The sequence below is a fragment of the Eleginops maclovinus genome, chromosome 13, assembly GCF_036324505.1.
Source record: "Eleginops maclovinus isolate JMC-PN-2008 ecotype Puerto Natales chromosome 13, JC_Emac_rtc_rv5, whole genome shotgun sequence".
NCBI lineage: Eukaryota > Metazoa > Chordata > Actinopteri > Perciformes > Eleginopidae > Eleginops > Eleginops maclovinus.
The window spans coordinates 4,295,558-4,314,551 of NC_086361.1; the positions used below are offsets into that span (position 1 = coordinate 4,295,558).

The following is an 18,994-nucleotide window of genomic DNA, read 5'->3' on the forward strand; positions in this document are numbered from 1 at the left end:
TCTGTATATCTCTATATTTGTTCATACTATATCTACATATTCATACTACATCTCTTTCATTACATTCTGTATATCTGCATATATATATAGCACATCTGTATATATATCTGTATGTATTGTCCATGTTATATATGATATATATTATTTAAATATATAGAGATAGATATAGAGATAGATCTAGAGATAGATAGAGCGATAGATAGATATTTATTATATATGTATATTGGCCCTCTGTATAATAATATAGCACATCTGTATATTTGTTCATACTACATCTGTTTATACTATGCCAATTATTCCCACCTCTTTATACTGCCCTTATCTTTACATAATCACTCTTAACTGCATATACTGTACATACTCTATATATCGCACTTGTTTCTCTTTGCACTTCTATCTATCTATAATGTTGTTTTTGTTGTTTTCATTTATGTAAATACACTCGTTTGATATCTTAGTACATGTATGCGTGCTTTTTTTTTAAAAATACATTTTGGAGTTGTAGCCCCCCCTGGAGAAAACTACACCAGCCGCCACTGCCAGAAACCAGTGAAAATCAGCGATCCCATTCGCCAGTTGGCAAATCCACTCCCCCATAAATACGCCGATTACCTGTTAGACGGGGCGTTTTATTTTCTCCTCACAGTTACTGCCTCAGATCGCCGCAGATCGGACCGGACTGGATCCCTTAACTGCTACTCGCAAAGGACGGACCCTCCGCAGTTCCTCTTCGCCACTGGACTGTCGTTCGACCCTTGCGATCCAACGCTTGCAGACTCCAGATTAAGGGAAGTAGCTATTTCTCCTGCTCTCGGCTGTTGGTTTTAAGTAATCAAAGTTATATTGGTGTACCCTGAGTCTCCCTCTTATTTGTATATCGAGGGCTCTGCGACCAGAAGCTGACGGACGGTGTGGCAGGCCGGCAAAGTGCAAACTCTGGCACTGGATTAACCGGACTTGAACAGTGAAAGACACTTTCTTCCGGCAAAAAGGGAACCAGAGTGGAGTTCGGTATTAACCGGATTGGACTTTTTAGTATGGTTGAACCCCTTGTCTGAACTGCATTTTGTATTTGAGTAGTTTAGATCAATTGAACATCATTCTAACCATATCTCATTTAAATATCTATACATGGACTGTTTTAAAGTAACTTCGAATTATAAATAAATCATTTTATACACATGTTGGTGTCCTTCTCACTGTGTTGGTGTGGCCAGGAATCCGAATCTTTTAATATAAATTTGATGTTAATAGACCTTAGTAGGCCATTACATTAGTGGCGTTGACGGCAGGATTCCTTCCATACAGTGTAGAATGGCAGATGATGAATATGACGTTGCAAGGCCCAGTGTGTCATCAGAAAATGGGGGCAGGCTAGGAAATAGTCAGCCTGTGGTAAATGCAATGATGATGCCTTGGTTTATGGGTGTTCCATGGATCCCAAAGTTTAATGGTGACAGAGGTGAAATGTGTTTTTCAGAATGGCATGGGCAGGTTCAGGCGATGCTGAGGGCACAGGGATTAAATGAGGAACAGAAAATAGATTTTATTTTTGGGGCACTTGAGGGTAATGCAAAAAGGGAGATGCGGCTTCTTGACCCCACCAAACTCTCAAGTAGCATAGCCATGCTGCAGGAGTTAAAGAGACTGTATGGACGTGTAAGCCAAGTAGTCCAGCTTCGGGCACAGTTTTTCAAATGTTACCAACAGGAAGAGGAGACTGCTGCTTCTTTCCTTCTTCGGCTCCGTGAATTATTCCACAAATGGAAAGAAGTGGAACCAGCTGGCTCCGCTCAGGATGAGTTGACTATCCGAGACCAGCTTGTCCTTGGTTTGGTATGATACAGCAGGAACTTCAAAGGCAGGTGCGTAGAAATCCTACAATGTCCTTCCGTGAGGTGTGTAGTGAAGTTAGAGCTTTAGAAACTGAACTAAGGATGGAGTCTGCATGTGCATCACATGTTTCAGTACCACAGCCACGGTCGGCCATGGCATCACCTAGCCTGGAAGAATGGAGAGACACAGTGAGAGCTGAACTCAGGAATGAAATGAAAGACCAACTGTCTATCATTAAAGAAACCCTCACAGAAGAGATCAGACGCCAACTCTCCCCTCAAAATGCCCCAGTTGGGCACAGAGACTCCACCCCACCCCCTAGCAGACTAGTTCAGAGAGGACATAACACACCCTCACCCAGGCAACAAAGGTTTGAGTGGGACCAACGTGGCCAACCTATTTGCAGAGGCTGTGAGCAGGCTGGTCATATCCAGAGAAACTGCCAGCATGTAAGGGGACAGTTAAACTAACAGCCCCAGTCACTGAGAGCCAAGTGTTTGGGGAGGGGAATAAGGGAAACCAAACAGATAGGCCCTCTATGGTTGAAATACTAGTCTCAGGGGTAAAATTACCCTGCTTGCTCTGCCAGATCTGCACTGGCTAACTCTCAAGGCAGCCAATGGACTACAGATCCCCTACACCGGGTACGCCATCCTGGATTTCTCAGTGGGAGGAGTCACTGTGCAAGGTAAAGGAGTCATCATTGTCAAAGATGAGTGTCTGAAGGCTGAAAGAGGTATACTAGGGATGAATGTGATTTCACACTGCTGGAAAGAACTGTTTCAGGGAGTCCACCCCGGGCTGACTGCATTCGGAGCCACCATGTCCAAACAAGCTAAAGGAGAGTGGGAACGTGCCTTTGCTGTCTGCCAAAAGGTGTCACAAACAGATTCCTCAGACGTACCGGTGGGAGTGGCCAGGTTGACCCGCCAAGAATCAGTGGTTGTGCCTCCAAACAGCGAGATGGTGCTCTGGACACAGCTGTATGGGGCGAAGACCAGGGCCCTGTCTTGATTCGCACACTTCTGCCCTTCGGACACTGACTTTGGGGGCTTAGGGCGTTCACACTGGCAAAATCGGCAGAGTTCAGCGCACTAAAAGTACCCGGATGGTGCCCCTCAGATGGAAAAAAATTGAGTGTGAAACGATGGACACTTCGCGCACCTCACGGGCGCCATCTTGGCTACGTAGCGGAAGAGGAGGAGCCATTTCGGGATCTTGGCTGCTTTCATGTGTGTATGCTAAATGTTTACGCACATTCCCCCTCCCTCCCCTCAAAATGTCAAATTTGCATACCAGCTCGCATTCAGCAAGTAAACGCAGTATCCTCCCACGATTGCGGAGACGGTGAAGTTTCCACATGGGGTGGAGAAAGGGGTAGACCAAGGAGAGAAAAATCACCAAAACCACACTCATTTTTAATTTTTGCTCATGTAGGTTTGTTTACAAATGTAGTTTATTTTTGCTAATGTTTCGCGGGTTTAGAGTCGCAAGCAGATTTGCGTTCGTCACTTCCGCCAGGTGCTTAACGTTAAGTGCTGTCCCGAATCGAACACTTATCAGCGAAGGTGCGCACCACAGATGTCAGTGCTCTGCAATGCAGGACCCTGAACCTCAGTGCACTGAAGTCTGAAGTGTCCGGTTCGAGACATAGCCCAAGTCAGATTTTTGTGCCCTAGTGGAAGGACCAGAAAGAGATGACGAGTGGCAGGTAGCCCGCACCGTCGCCTGGGTGGTGAAAGGACGGCTCCCCATAAGGGTATGTAACCTAAATCCTTACCCAGTCATAATACCCCAACGGCGCCCGCTTACTAATATCTTCCAGGTTGAACCGAGCCAGATTCGGGGAGAAAGGGACCTTGTGCTGAAAACCTCAGACCCAGGTGTAATAGAGGTAGATGTCCAGGTGAACCGGGTCACCTGTGAAGGCCAGCATCCAGTGAACTTGTTTAAAGGAGAGGGATTGTCGACCGAACAACAGCAGAAAATGGACTCCCTGTTGCAACGATGGAGGGATGTCTTTGCAGCAGGGGATGAGGATTTTGGCCAAACAAATGCTGTCCTCCACTCCATACCCACAGGCTGTGCACCACCTAGCCAGGAGCGCTACAGACCAATCCCACCAAGCCTCTACCCTGAGTTGAGGAGCCTTATCCAAAACATGTTGGACACAGATGTTATTAAGGAAAGCTCTAGCCCTTGGGCAGCACCCATCGTACTGGTGAAAAAGAAAGATGGATCCTGGCGCTTCTGTGTCGATTACAGAAAGCTCAATGCCCTGACTCACAAAGACGCCTACCCCCTGCCCAGAATTGAAGTATCCCTCAAGTCTAAAACAGGCCGCTTGATACTCCACTCTAGACCTCGCCAGTGGATTTTGGCAGGTGGAAGTGGATCCAAGGGATCGGGAGAAGACGGCCTTCACCACTCCCATGGGCCTCTACGAGTTCCAGAAGATGCCTTTTGGGCTTTGTAATGCCCCTGCCACTTTCCAAAGACTGCTTGGGAGGACAGGTAAACGAGTCCCTACTGATCTATTTGGATGACGTAGTAGTATACTCCCCTGATTTCGATACCCACATTGAACACCTGGAGCAGGTCTTCGAAAAGTTGTCTATCCATGGCCTGAAGTTACAGCCTCATAAGTGCCACTTGTTTCGGAAAAAGGTCAACTACCTTGGACACGTCATCTCAAAGGATGGAGTATCCACAGACCCTGAAAAGACCACTGCTGTAAAGAACTGGACAACCCCTTCAACCGTCAAACAGGTACAGTCATTCCTTGGATTTGTGGGATATTACCGTAGATTTATGAAGGGTTTCTCCAAAATCGCTGCACCCCTTAACACTCTCCTAGTAGGTTCTGCCAGTATGCGACAAGGGAAGAATGCTGTTGATTGGACTACAGACTGCCAAGTGGCATTCGATGCTCTGAAGACTGCTTTGGTGAGTGCCCCAGTTTTGGCATATGCCGATTTTGCAAAGCCATTCCATCTCTACACTGATGCTAGCCTAGGAGGATTGGGGGCAGTGCTATCACAAGTACAGGATGGCAGGGAGAGGGTAATTGCTTATGCCAGCAGAAGCTCACACCCCACTGAAAGGAACGACCAAAACTACAGTTCATTCAAACTGGAGTTTTTGGCCCTCAAGTGGGCTGTCACTGAAAAGTTTGAAGATTATTTGTGGGGCAACAAATTCCTTGCTTTTACAGACAATAACCCACTTGTCCATTTGAATACAGCACACTTGGGTGCCACTGAACAGCAGTGGGCAGCCCAGCTGGCAAACTTTGACTTTGAATTGAAATATCGCCCTGGCTCTGCAAACAAGAATGCTGATCTTTTGTCCATGGGTTTGGGGTTGCCCGGAACGTATCCTGTCTGACCAAGGTGCAGCCTTTGAGTCAAACCTAGTGGCACAGCTGTGCAGCCTTTATGGGTGTTCAAAGGTCCGAACCACACCCTACAGGCCCCAAGGAAACGGGGCCTGTGAAAAATTTAACAAGACTATGCTGTCCCTTCTAGGATCATTGAGCTTGGAAGACCAAGTACACTGGCAAGACCACTTGCCTTCTCTGCTCCAGATGTATAACAATACCACTCATGAGACGACTGGAATGACCCCACAAGACCCAAGAAATGCATCACCCCTGCGAAGGTCTCAAAGCCAAAATAGGGGTAGGCCTCCAGACAGGTATGGACAGTAAGATTGTCAGGACGACAACTGTTAAAGGGGGGAGGAGTGTCATGGAATGAAGTCAACATGTTAGACAGTGGGATGGATGGTTAAACCTTTTTATATGTTGTTGTGATTTTTGATGGTTGTTGCGCGCTATTTAGCGATGAGCTTTTTTTATTTATAAACATATGCATGCTTTGTTTAACCTCCCTAACGAACTGTCACAACAAAGACACAGACACTGCAAATTGACACACCAGAAACCAGTGAAAATCAGCGATCCCATTCGCCAGTTGGCAAATCCACTCCCCCATAAATACGCCGATTACCTGTTAGACGGGGCGTTTTATTTTCTCCTCACAGTTACTGCCTCAGATCGCCGCAGATCGGACCGGACTGGATCCCTTAACTGCTACTCGCAAAGGACGGACCCCCCGCAGTTCCTCTTCGCCACTGGACTGTCGTTCGACCCTTGCGATCCAACGCTTGCAGACTCCAGATTAAGGGAAGTAGCTATTTCTGCTGCTCTCGGCTGTTGGTTTTAAGTAATCAAAGTTATATTGGTGTGCCCTGAGTCTCCCTCTTATTTGTATATCGAGGGCTCTGCGACCAGAAGCTGACGGACGGTGTGGCAGGCCGGCAAAGTGCAAACTCTGGCACTGGATTAACCGGACTTGAACAGTGAAAGACACTTTCTTCCGGCAAAAAGGGAACCAGAGTGGAGTTCGGTATTAACCGGATTGGACTTTTTAGTATGGTTGAACCCCTTGTCTGAACTGCATTTTGTATTTGAGTAGTTTAGATCAATTGAACATCATTCTAACCATATCTCATTTAAATATCTATACATGGACTGTTTTAAAGTAACTTCGAATTATAAATAAATCATTTTATACACATGTTGGTGTCCTTCTCACTGTGTTGGTGTGGCCAGGAATCCGAATCTTTTAATATAAATTTGATGTTAATAGGCCTTAGTAACTCTTGGCCTGGTCAAAGAGAAAAATAAACTGTGTATCTGTGAATTCTTTAAGGTAACACTTAATATTAAACATGTATTATTTCTGTTCAGTGTAGACAAAAGGACAGAAAGTCAGACTGAATGTAGTTGAAGGAGTTGGTGAATAAAGTGCCTCCAGTTCCCAAACTGTGTCGATAATGTCATCGGTCGGCTGGTCTGACTCTTGTTCCATAGTGCCATTACCACTTTGTGTTTTTCCTGAACATACTAGAGTGTGTGTGTCCATAATGGACTGAATGGAGGTTCAAGGCCATGGAAGTCATCTAATGGGTTTGTATTTACCGTCCTGCCCCCCAAAGATGCTCTGTTTGTTCCATTAGAAAAACTGAAAAACAGACGGTTGAGTCTATGACGTGATTAGAAAAGAGCCTGATATCAATCCAACAAAACTTGAGTTCTTAAGTTTTAAGCTATGCACCAAAAATGTACGTTTAAAAAATGTATTTGGCTGTCTTTGTATTTGTATAATTAGAAGACGCAACAAAAAAGGATGACTCACTTAGAAACTGGTCCCGGGGAATAATTCAGAATAACCTTGAAACAAAGACAAAGAAAATGTTTTCTCCAATGTAGCCTAAACCAAAGGTTTCTGATGGATATACAGTAGAGTCTTACATAGAGCTATTGATAGATGTCCACCTTTAAAGAAAGGACCATGGTTGAGATTTAACCTTCCAACCCTACAAAACAATATTCGATACAAGGAATCTGTCAGAGGAAACATTCTCAATTAAATTTGAAGGGAAACATTTTTTCTCTCCATTAAGTTGGCTGATTTGTAACTTATGTTGTTATTTGCAACAAAACAGAATAACAAAGCTACTTGGTTATGTTCCGATAAAAAGAGCATGGTTTGTCTTAAAATAAGTATGTTTGTTGTGTTATCAAAACTTACATTTAAAAAAATCTAGACCTTTGGTTTGACAGTGAATGCAAACGACTGTCCTGGGTCCACACTTTCCCTGTACACAGATTTCTATGGACTTATTTATTTTGTTGCAAGACTATGTATTTAGTAGAACAGGCTGAACCTTGAAGATAAGGAGGCCAAAGTGGATAATATAAGTGGGCATTCAGACAAAAGAATGACCATGTGTTGTAAAATGGTGGGATGCGGTCCTTTAAAATAATGAAAATACGCTGAAATTAGAAATGAGAACAGTGTTTATGTTTCATAATAACTTACAATCCAACTCTCACCGCCAGAACGGTAGGCAAGGGTTCATCACAGTCACAATTACAAATATTACTTATTTATAAGAAACTAATGTCCACCAGCTAACGTGAGCTTTAAAACTATTTTAGAGCTTTTCAGGCTAGACAAATAATCCTTATTTTCTCACCTGAAAATGTGTTAAGAATAATTGACTGTTTTTTATAAAGCGAAAATAAAGTTTACTTGGCAAGTTAATGAGGCTAAAGCTGGTTACGTTTAGCAGAGTAAGCACATATCAGCTATAAAGTGGAAGAAAACCAACATTTGTTTTAGTTAAGGGGAAGTAAGGGGTAAATAACCTTTTGTTATGGTTGGTTTGTTTCCACACACACAACAATTCGTATACCTCCAGATCCAAGGTCAGTGTACCACTGTTTCCCAAGCACTTCTGACAATGACAATGCATGAAATGTTGGTCCTTCTATTAAAGACTAAAAGAGTGGCGCTGGTGGACACAGAGTTTTGATAAAAAGATGTTCAACCTTTTCCCCGGTGGTCCGTTAAACAAGTCAATCCCCTTCAAATTTATCACAGGTCACACGGAAGCCTCGGACAATGGGAAGATGCTGCAGCAGGTGAGTCTTGGTGTAACGGTATACTCTCACCCACAGGTTTGAATCCCCAATTCCACCCTCTGACAACATGTCGGTTTGGTGTTAATCTGTCTGATGCGTAGGATGACATTTAACACGTAGAATGTTGAATGGAGATTTTAATGGTGTGTTTCATGCTTTTGTGTGCCATTATGTCTTTGGAGTCTGCCGTTTTCAGAGGTTTAGGTGTTAGAATACATTTTGAAGGATGGGTTTGGCACACAAAGAAACAACATTGGCATTATGAAACATCAGTGTAGATGTATCAGGAATGTATTTACATATTACTGGTGTCTAACAAACCATTAAGTCCATTTTGATGGATGGGTCATACATGCACATGACTTTCACCCAGGAGATACCTGCTTGTGTCCCATTGTTATTAGTTTTTCTTTCCCGATAACCTTGTTTGATGCCTCTCGCGTAATGCCAGGTTGTCACGTTAAGATACATCACCAAGTCCAATGTCGTTACATCCGCAGCTTTGTAGACAAAAAACCCTACCGTAAAAACAGACAAATACGATTAAGCTATTATGCTAGCTGCACGGTCAGGCTGTAAGCAAAATGCTAACATTAGCATATTCACAATAATAAGGCTTGAATGTTGATGTTTATTGGTAAAATGCTCACCATGTACGGCATCTGCCATTGGATGAGTCCAGCAGCAGGAAATGGACTTGCAGTTACAGGTTCAGGCTGACGATAAAAGGGTTTATACACAGGTTTATAGAGTTCAAGCACAGTTACGGTTTCAGATGTTCGGAAAGCAATGTGTGAAACAACATTTACTGTTCAGAAGCAGATGGAAATGGGAATGTGTTCCTTGGATGCGTTGACATTTTTAACTTTGGACGCAGATTTAGATCTGACTCATTAAATAATAGTAGTATTGTATGCATTTATGCTAGAATCACATTCTGATACTTCAGAATCAGAATCCCTTTATTCGTCCCATAAAGGGGACATTTTCATTTTTTACAGCAAAAAACAGCCAAAGACAGCTTAAAGTTACACCAAGATACAAACATATATGCAACAATTACACAATTTTACAGAAGACACAAAAATAGACTTTAAAAACTGTTTTTTTACCCACTTACAAAGAACTGAACAGTCTGTAATTTTTATGGTAGGTTTATTTTAACAGTGAGAGAGAGAATATCAAAACAAAAATCCAGAAATGTAAATTTAAAAATATATATAAATTAATGTGGATGTAATTGGGGGGAATAGGTATTTGATCCCCTTGCAAAACATGCCTATGGGGAAGGAGGTTATCAGCCAATATTCTACGATACATGGCCCCCTCCATCCTCCCCTCGATGTGGTGAATCGCCCTGTCCCCTTAGCAGAGAACCCCCCCCCCCCAAAGCATAATGTTTCCACCTCCATGCTTGACGCTGGGGATGGTGTTCTTGGGGTCATAGGCAGCATTTCTCTTCGTTCGAATTGAAGCCTAAGATCCTGATTTTGGTCTCATCTGACCGCATGACCTTCTCATAAGCCTTCTCTGAATCATTCAGAGGATCACTGGCAGACTTCAGACGGCCTGTACATGTGCCTTCTTGAGCAGGGGACCTTGTGGGTGCCGCAGGACTTTAATCCATTACGGCGCAGTGTGTTACCAATAGTTTTCTTGGTGACTGTGGTCCCAGCTGCCTTCAGATCCTTAACAAGTCCCTCCTGTGTAGTTATTGGCTGATCCCTCACCTTTCCCATGATCATTGATGCCCCAAGAGGCGAGATCTTAAATGGTGGAGCCCCAGACCGAGGGCAATTGATGGTCATTTTGTGCTTCTTCCATTTTCTAATAATCAAACCAGTTGTCTCTTTCTCACCAAGCTGCTTGCTGGTGGTCTTGTCTTCTATGCAGCCGTGTGCCGGTCTACAGTCTTGTCCTTGATGTCCTTAGACATTAGATCCACCATGATCAAGGTTTCAAGGTTTTATTGGTCATATGCACAGCATATACAACGTATATGATGACAATGAAGATCTTATGTCCCATGCTCCTCCAACAACTCAACATACATGGTGCAAATAAGATAAATAAAATAGTGCAAAAAGAGAGAAGAATATTTACAATAACAACAATAAAGATTTGAGGATGTGAAATATATACATATGTGGAATACATTGAAAGTATTTAAATACTTTACACTGTTGAATGAGGAGGTATGGACAGATGCATATATTACGTATAACAGATGTATATGGGAGATATGTATAATATATAGATATGTGTACTATAAACAGATGTGAGTAGACATTCACACAGCTCAGGAGTTCAGCAGTCTTATAGCCTGTGGTATAAACTGTCCCTGAGTCTGGTGGTCTTGGTCTGGATGCTGCGGTACCGTCTGCCAGACGGCAGCAGACAGAACAGATTGTTGCTGGGGGGATGGGGGTCCTTTAATATCCTACCGGCCTTCTTCCTACACCGCTGGGTGTAGAGGTCCTCCATGGATGGCAGCTCCGTCCTGGTGATGTGCTGAGCAGTTTTCACCACCCTCTGTAGAGTCTTACGGTTAAGGGCGGTGCAACAGCCATACCAGGCGGTGATGCAGCCAGTCAGGATACTCTCGATGGTGCACCTATAGAAGTTGCAGAGTATCCTGGAGTCCATGTTGAACCTCTGCAGCCTGCGGAGGAAGAAGAGCCGCTGTCGAGCCGTCATGGATATGACCCTGGTGTGATGTGTCCATGTCAGGTCCTCACTGATGTTTACCCCGAGGAACCTGAAGCTGCTGACTCTCTTCACAGGAGTCCTGTCGATGGTGATGGGTGTGGGTGCCTCTCTCTGCCTCTTCCTGTAGTCCACAACCAGCTCCTTTGTTTTGCTGACGTTGAGATGGAGGTTGTTGTCCTGGTACCAAGATGTCAGGGCTCTGACCTCCTCTCTGTACGCCGTCTCGTCGCCGTCTGTGATCAGGCCAATGACGGTTGTGTCGTCAGCAATCTTGATGATGGTGTTGGAGCTGTGTGTGGCCACGCAGTCGTGCGTGAACAGGGAGTAGAGAAGAGGGCTGAGCACACAACCCTGAGGGGCTCCGGTGTTGAGGGTCAAGGTGGAGGATGTGATGTTCCCCATCCGCACTGCCTGGGATCTGCCCGTTAGGAAGCTCATGATCCAGTCACAGAGGGCGCTGTTGAGCCCAAGGTCCCTGAGCTTAATGATGAGCTTGGAGGGCACAATGGTGTTGAATGCTGAACTGTAGTCAATGAACAGCATTCTCACATAAGTGTTCCTCTGGTCCAGGTGGGAGAGGGCAGTGTGGAGGGTGAGGGAGATGGCATCATCCGTGGACCTGTTTGCTCTGTAGGCAAACTGCAGGGGGTCCAGTGAGTCAGGGAGGGAGGAGGTGATAAAAGTTTTGACTAACCGCTCAAAGCACTTCATGATATCACAAGACCTGTCTCTGGTCTTGCCCTCGGTGGAGAGGTTGTAATCTGATTTATTGACTGTGGACAGGTGTCTTTTATCCAGGTAACGAGTTGACATCAGGAGGACTTTCCTAAAGCGAGAGGACTTATTTAACCGGTCCTTGGGATCCATAATTCTTGTTGGTTGCAAGGGGATCAAATACTTATTTCCCCCAATTAAACGCAAATCAATTCATATCTTTTTATAATGTAAATTTCTGGATTTTTTGGGGGATATTCTGTCTCTTACTGTTAAAATAAACCTACCATAAGAATTATAGAATGTTCAGTTCTTTGTAAGTGGGTAAACTAACTAAAATTGGCAGGGGATCAAATACTTATTTCCTCCACTGTATATATATATTGCACATGTGGGGTGTTATAGTATCTGTTGTTATATGTGTGGGGGTCTACCGGGGGCCATGATGGTTATAGAGTCTGACAGCTGCAGGAAGGAAGGACTTGCAGTATCTCTCTGTAAGACACCGCGGGTGCAGCACCCTGTCACTGAAGGAGCTGCACAGTGCGTACAGGGTGACCTGAAGGGGGTGGGACACATTGTCCAGCAGGGAGGACAGCTTGGCTGTCATTCTCCTGTCTCCCACCACTTCCACAGTGTCCAGAGGACTCCCCAGGACAGAGCTGGCCTTCCTTATCAGTCTGTTCAGTCTCTTCCTGTCAGCAGCCGTGATGCTGCAGCCCCAGCAGACCACACCATAGAAGATGGCTGATGCCACCACAGAGTCATAGAAGGGGTGCCCCCTGCACCCCAAAATACCTCTGTCTCCTCAGCAGAATCGTCTGCTCTGTCCCTTCTTGTAGAGAGCAGCAGAGTTGTCGGACCAGTCCAGTTTATTGTTCAGATGAACACCCAGGTACTTGTAGGATTTCACAACAAGAACGCTAACAAGATTCTGTATGTATGATACAATTTGGTTGCTTGACTTGTTGTCAAATCACATTCTTGTTTAACTGTACTGTTCCACTAGATCACACATTGTGACTTGAGAAATGTTATTTTGTTAACATGTGTAGTTAGCAAAGACTATCAAAGTTAAAAGAAAGACAGTGATATATTCACAAAAATGCATTCAATCTCTGCTGTGGCCTTTCTTTCCATCCGTAAAGATAAACATTTCCTTTTGTTGAACTGTGGAAGGTGGACTTCCTAGACTATAGAGAATTACAGATACAAAATTAAACTGTTTGGTAACAATAGAGGAAGAGATGCGAGGAAGGAAGCCTTTACTTAAAGTGGAGCATTAAAACCACTCAGCTTAATGCAAAAAGAAAAAAAGAAAATCTTTTTTTGATGTTAGTTGAAATTAATTCACCCTTTATAATTATTATTATATTTATTATATATTATAATCATTTAATAATGGGATTACATTTTTGTATTTCAATTGGGTAACCATAATATCATTTTCTAAACCAAATATGTACACAGTTTGTCTCTGCCTTAATCAATTAGGTTACCGTTGTGAAATAAATTGGCAAACATACATTTTATGTTACTTGTCGATGATGATGATGATGATGATGATGATGATGATGATGATGATGATGATGATGATGATGATGATGATGATGTGTGGGTGGGGGAACAGGACGTATAATATTTCAGTAATGACGTTGTCTGTGAGAGTGTGTGTGTGTGTGTGTGTGTGTGTGTGTGTGTGTGTGTGTGTGTGTGTGTGTGTGTGTGTGTGTGTGTGTGTGTGTGTGTGTGTCCTTGGCTGACAGGATATAAAGTCTTCTGCTCAGGTGGAGAGACAAAGGTAGAGGGAACAACAGAAGTCTCTGCACAACGAACGACAAACAGCAGCGAAAGAAGACAGCGTGGTGAGTACCTTCATTATCTGTTCATCTTATATTGATTTTAACCCCATTTTCTTCATTTGAATTATATCTGCTTTTTTCTGGGTTCTAATGTTTTGAAATAATTAGGAAGAAATAGTATTCAAAAAAACTAACAATTAAGAGCATGGAATGTGAAATAAAGTTACAAATTATACTTACTTTACATGTCAAATCCAAACAATAATTCAAAAGGAAAAATATTTGGATTTCGGAGGATGTGATCTTACTATTTTACAGTTTTACACCCAAAAGTAGAATAAATAAAATGCTCTCTAATATGTAATTAAAATGATTACAACCAAGTAATTTGTGAACTACAGTTATGAAAAATAAAATATTTTGTGACAAATACATTTGTTTAATTTTTCATCTTAACAAAAGGAGGACACTGAAAGATTTTGAATATTTAGCACATGTATTGTGTCGAGCTGCCGTACTGTGACACGTCATTACCATGTTTTGTGGCAAATATGATCAATTACTGTATATCTAGAAAATAGTCATATATCATTATAATCTGGCATTTTTTGATGTTTTGTTTAAGGAGTGCTTAAACATGTAGTTGTTCAAATGTATTATTTTCATTATCAATATAAGTATTTGTAGGTATATTAGTTATGTATGATTTATGTCTTTACATTACTTTTGTTACTGTAAATGAACGCCAAGCAAATAGAGGTGATTTTAATCTGACTATGTGTTGTAAATGTGAGCATTTATTTAGTCATTTCTGCATTAATAGGAGTTTTTAATATTTGTGTGGCTGTCTCTGATTGTCTCTGAAGGCAGGTAAAATGTGTCCTGCGTGGTTATTAGTGGCTGTGGCGCTGGTGGGCGTGGCCAGAGGAGCTGTCAGTCAGTGCTGGGAACATCCGAGCTGTCAGGATGTCAACTCTGAGAGTAGCATCATGGTAACATACTGTATTTCTTTCCATGCATGTAAACGCAGTCGGTTTGAAGAAATATTACATTTCTCTGGAATCTGTTATCTTCATTTTGCACTTTAGCTGTTAATGAATGAAAAATCGATTTTTATTTTTTTTGGGTCAAGTATTTAATTGGCACATAAGCTTTACCTTGTGGTTATTTCATATAGACTATATCTTGATAATTATTATAGTGCAATATATCTTTATTTAGATATGTAATTACCAGTATACTCAGATCCATTACAGGATTAAAAGTACAAATATGGTCTTCTTACTTCATTAGAAGTCAAAGTTGTGATTTCAGTAGATTTAAGTAAAAGTACAAAAGTATTAGCATCAACATATAATTTAAGTACAAGAAGTAAAAGTTCTGGTTATGCAGAATGGATCTTTTTCACAGTATTATATTATTCTGGTTACTATTTCCTCCCTTTTCTATACATGTAGGAATATTTTAGTATTGTAGTTTGGAAACGTTACCAAATTAAGATACTGTGTGGATTAGTAAAGCAGTGCATTATACCAAAGCATATCATGTGTTTTATATGCACAAAGTAACTGTGAGTGTTAAATAAATGCAACACTGTACAAAATTCACCTCTGAAATGCAGAGAGAGGTATAAAGCAGCATTAAATGGAAATACTTAATTGAAGTATATATATATCTCAAAAACTGACTTGCGCTCCTCCTGCAGGAGTGTATCCAGCTCTGTCGCTCCGACCTCACCGCTGAGGTGCCTGTCGACTCACACCTCCAGCCTCCTCCTCCATCAGACCCTGTGTCCCTTGCTTCGCTATCTCTTTTATCCTCCACCTCCTTCCCTCCTTCATCTCCTCAGGCCAAGCGTTCCTACTCCATGGAGCACTTCCGCTGGGGGAAGCCTGTTGGCCGAAAGCGCCGCCCGGTCAAAGTGTACACCTCCAACGGTGTGGAGGAGGAGTCAGCCGAGCTCTTCCCTGGGGAGATGAGGAGGAGGGAACTGGCCAGCAGGATGATGGAGGCAGCAGAGGATGAGGTGAAGAAACAGGAGGAGGCAGAAGAGGATGAGGACCTGGTCCCCGGTGAGGTCCACGAGAAGAAAGACGGCACATACAAGATGAAGCACTTCCGCTGGGGGGGCCCGCCGGAAAGCAAACGCTACGGTGGCTTCATGAAGAGCTGGGACGAGCGCAGCCAGAGGCCCCTGCTCACGCTCTTCAAAAATGTCATCAACAAAGATGGACAGCAGGAGAGGGAGCAGTGAGGGATCAGGACGGGTACTAAAAACACATTGATTGTCACTGCCTTCCAAACAGACCCACGTGAGCTTTTCTAATTCCCCTATCAGCAGGCAACCCTGTCTCCTAGAAATTATTCTTATGCAATACATTATTTAACATCAATTAATCTGAGCCTTCATTAATAATTAGGTCTACAACATGTCACAGAGTCTTAATTGACCTTGTTAAATGTCTTATTGGGTCCAAAACTAAAACATTCAGTTTTCAATATATAAAACTGAAAAAAGCAGTAAATATACACAATTGAAACTTCAGAGGCACTATGGCACTAGTTGATCTTTTTGAAAATGACTTTCGATTTATCAATTTTTACTTTTCTTTTTTTTTTTAATATATAAGGTTTTGCTAAATTCCAAATGTTTCCCCCTTCCTTTAAAGGGAACACTTGTAACTCAACCGGTTTCTTCCCATGGGAGAGTCCCTATGAAAACCACTTTTGTGCCATCAGCTTTTGTTATTTCGCATGACAGATTTCTTATTTTCTATGTGCTCTTCTCACTGGTTTGACGGGCTCATTTGGAAATAAGCTGATATCATGTAGCACCAATCAGAATTCATCATTTAAAGTGCTGATAGAAATCACCCTTTTTTTTTAGCCATGAATACATTATATGGTATAATGTTTGAAGACTAAATACAGCTTTGGGCTTTAAATAAGTGCAGTGTGTGACTTAAAATACAGGTTTTACTAAATGTTTGCTGTTATAAAAAAGTCATTTAATGTAAACGTAATTTCTAAGAGACAGGGTCAGAGTAGGAAGGCATTGTTTTGTCAGTGTCTTCTATAACCGTTTGATTCATATGAGAGTTTGCTAGATGGTTATTATTGGTGTCATGATTTAATGTTTACTACCGGAAAGAAAAATAACGGTCATCCCGCTGTCATTCTGCAGTCAGTAACTTCACCCACAGGGACCGGTCCTGGAATGAGAAACACAGAAAGAGAGGATGGAGAGGAACGTGTTTTATATATTGATTCATGTAAATAACTGTAAATCACATGAAAACATAAAGGTATTTGCAAGCAAAACACGTGAGAAATGTTTCCTTTACTGTCCGTCTTTCATTACTTTTAATGAATGTGTAGCACAACAATCCCACCAGAGGGCAGCACCGGATTACCGCTGTATGCGCAACACACGGGACTTGAGAGGAAGTTTTTGTTCTATATTTTGTTCTATATATACTTCAAGTAAATAGGATTTTAACTAATAGATAAAACCATAAAACTTCCCCAGCGGATAACTTTTATAAAGACAATTGCTAATATAGATTTTATTTCCTCAAAAGCATTAGATAAAGCCAGGTTTGAAATTCTTGTTTAATTTTGTTGACTTATTAGAGTCAATAGGAGTTATTTGAATAGAAAATTTTAGACAGATCTTTGCATAATGCTTGAATCAGGGTGTCAGAAATGTTTAACAGTAAATGAACCATCCTCTAAGTAGAAACCTTCAGGAAACAGATAAGAATGAATGTTGAATTTTGGTGTAAGTGCTACTGATAGAAGTTGCCACCTGCTATTCAGGAGCGATAACCATTCACACACACAGGGTTAAATTGGTGTTCATTATCTTGCCCAAGGATATTAGGGGGGCATGCATAGAACCATCAACCTTTCAAGTGGAGGACAACAGCTCTACCTTCCCAGAGCCGAAATGGCTTATTAAGATGTGAGGGCAGGCTATAATCTTGATCGATCATTTCCGTTATCGGCCAAGCCAAGGAGTCTTTATATTGGCCAAACCGTCTTACAACTTGAGGTCCGTCATGTGATGTGATAAAAATGTGATGTATTTTCATTTGTAATGTCTAGAAGCGGTGCACGATTGGCCAGCAAAAGTCTCTGGAGCACTTGATTTATGGGCACTATGGATGTGGCAGATATCACAGAGATCTATTTATTTTTTATACCTTGTAACTTTCCAACTAACATCGGAAGTTTTTTGGCTTCATGCGCCAATTAGCAACTGATGAGGTCTCTGTCCCAAACACTGTAACCAGTTTTCTCTATACAGCCATGGTATGTGAGTGGCGAGCAATTCTCATTTGACTGAATATGCGTCATCTTTTTGGGTCCAGTTTTCAGTTCCTATTATACATCCTCATATGAGTTTGTGTTGTGTTCAAAGTGTTTCCATTACAATGGCATTCATAATTGTAGCTCTATTCAAGCAATTTTCTGTGTTAATATCTCAAAATGCACATTTTTTCTTGGTAATTGTACCGATGGACCTTAATTCTTCACCTGGACTCTGCATCTCCATTTACACACTCTCACCAGAGCACAACATATTGTCCTGATCCGTCACCCTGAAACAACTGCTGCCACCCCTCCACACACTCGGTCACACAGGCCAATGTACATTTTAACCCAACAGATTCTTAAGGACAGAAAAGGATGAAGAATAAACTTTGATTTCTTTATCCCAACTGTCCAGTCCAGTTCATGCTAAGGGCAAAATCTTCTCCTGCCAAGTAACTGTGCAGCAGGCACTGTACAATGAGCTGACTGGCTCCCAAAGTTCAAACTTCACTTTGACACTGCTTCAGAAGGGGCAGAAATATCCAGAGAGGAAATGTACAAAGTCCTTTTCAGTAGTTTTAATCTTTTCATGCTATTTTTTAATTCTGTACATATTGAAGTATGGTAGTCTGCTTTCAAAAAGCAAGAATAACAGAAAAAACCTCCTTATGGTGTTATTTACTTTTGCTTTGGACTCTTTATACCGCCTTTGTAAAGAAATCAAAAGTACATGTACTTAGGTACTCAACATTCAGATGCCTTTGAATTAGCTATATAAGCTAATCATTGTAATTACTGTACAGATTCAGACTATTAAAAACTAAATATAATACAACTAGTATATATTCAACACATTTGTATTCGTCTTTTATGGGTCCTTTATTTATTTTTTAATGTCCATTCTCATATTGTATTTCATTATAATTTTTTGTGAATTTTAACTGTATTTTTTTTTTACCTACCTCCTCCATGATTTCATTTCTGATTTAAAATCAAAAATATTTGTAATCTGTTGACAAATTCAACACTATTGTTAATCTTACAGTAAATTATTCACTCACATCCGTTTTTTAAATGACCGTGTAAAGTAAAATAAGGAAAACTTTTATGTCTCATATTGGTA

At 41.8% G+C, this 18,994-nt stretch overlaps 1 protein-coding gene and 1 long non-coding RNA gene across 2 annotated transcripts in view; one reads left to right on the plus strand and one right to left on the minus strand.

Annotated features, from left to right (window-relative positions):
• Positions 1 to 7,774: 7,774 nt before the first annotated feature.
• Positions 7,775 to 18,994, minus strand: part of LOC134874482 (uncharacterized) — a 58,011-nt gene continuing 46,791 nt past the window's right edge. The window contains exons 3-5 of the long non-coding RNA XR_010167068.1: positions 16,699 to 16,766; positions 8,980 to 9,045; positions 7,775 to 8,847 (exon numbers count right to left, since the gene is read on the minus strand). This is a non-coding gene — a long non-coding RNA (uncharacterized LOC134874482). The remainder of the gene's footprint in view (positions 8,848 to 8,979; positions 9,046 to 16,698; positions 16,767 to 18,994) is intronic.
• Positions 13,564 to 16,816, plus strand: pomca (proopiomelanocortin a). Its single transcript, XM_063898507.1, has 3 exons — positions 13,564 to 13,617; positions 14,421 to 14,546; positions 15,260 to 16,816. Exons 2-3 carry the CDS (start codon positions 14,430 to 14,432, stop codon positions 15,806 to 15,808), a joined length of 666 nt encoding a protein of 221 aa, XP_063754577.1. The 5' UTR covers positions 13,564 to 13,617; positions 14,421 to 14,429; the 3' UTR covers positions 15,809 to 16,816.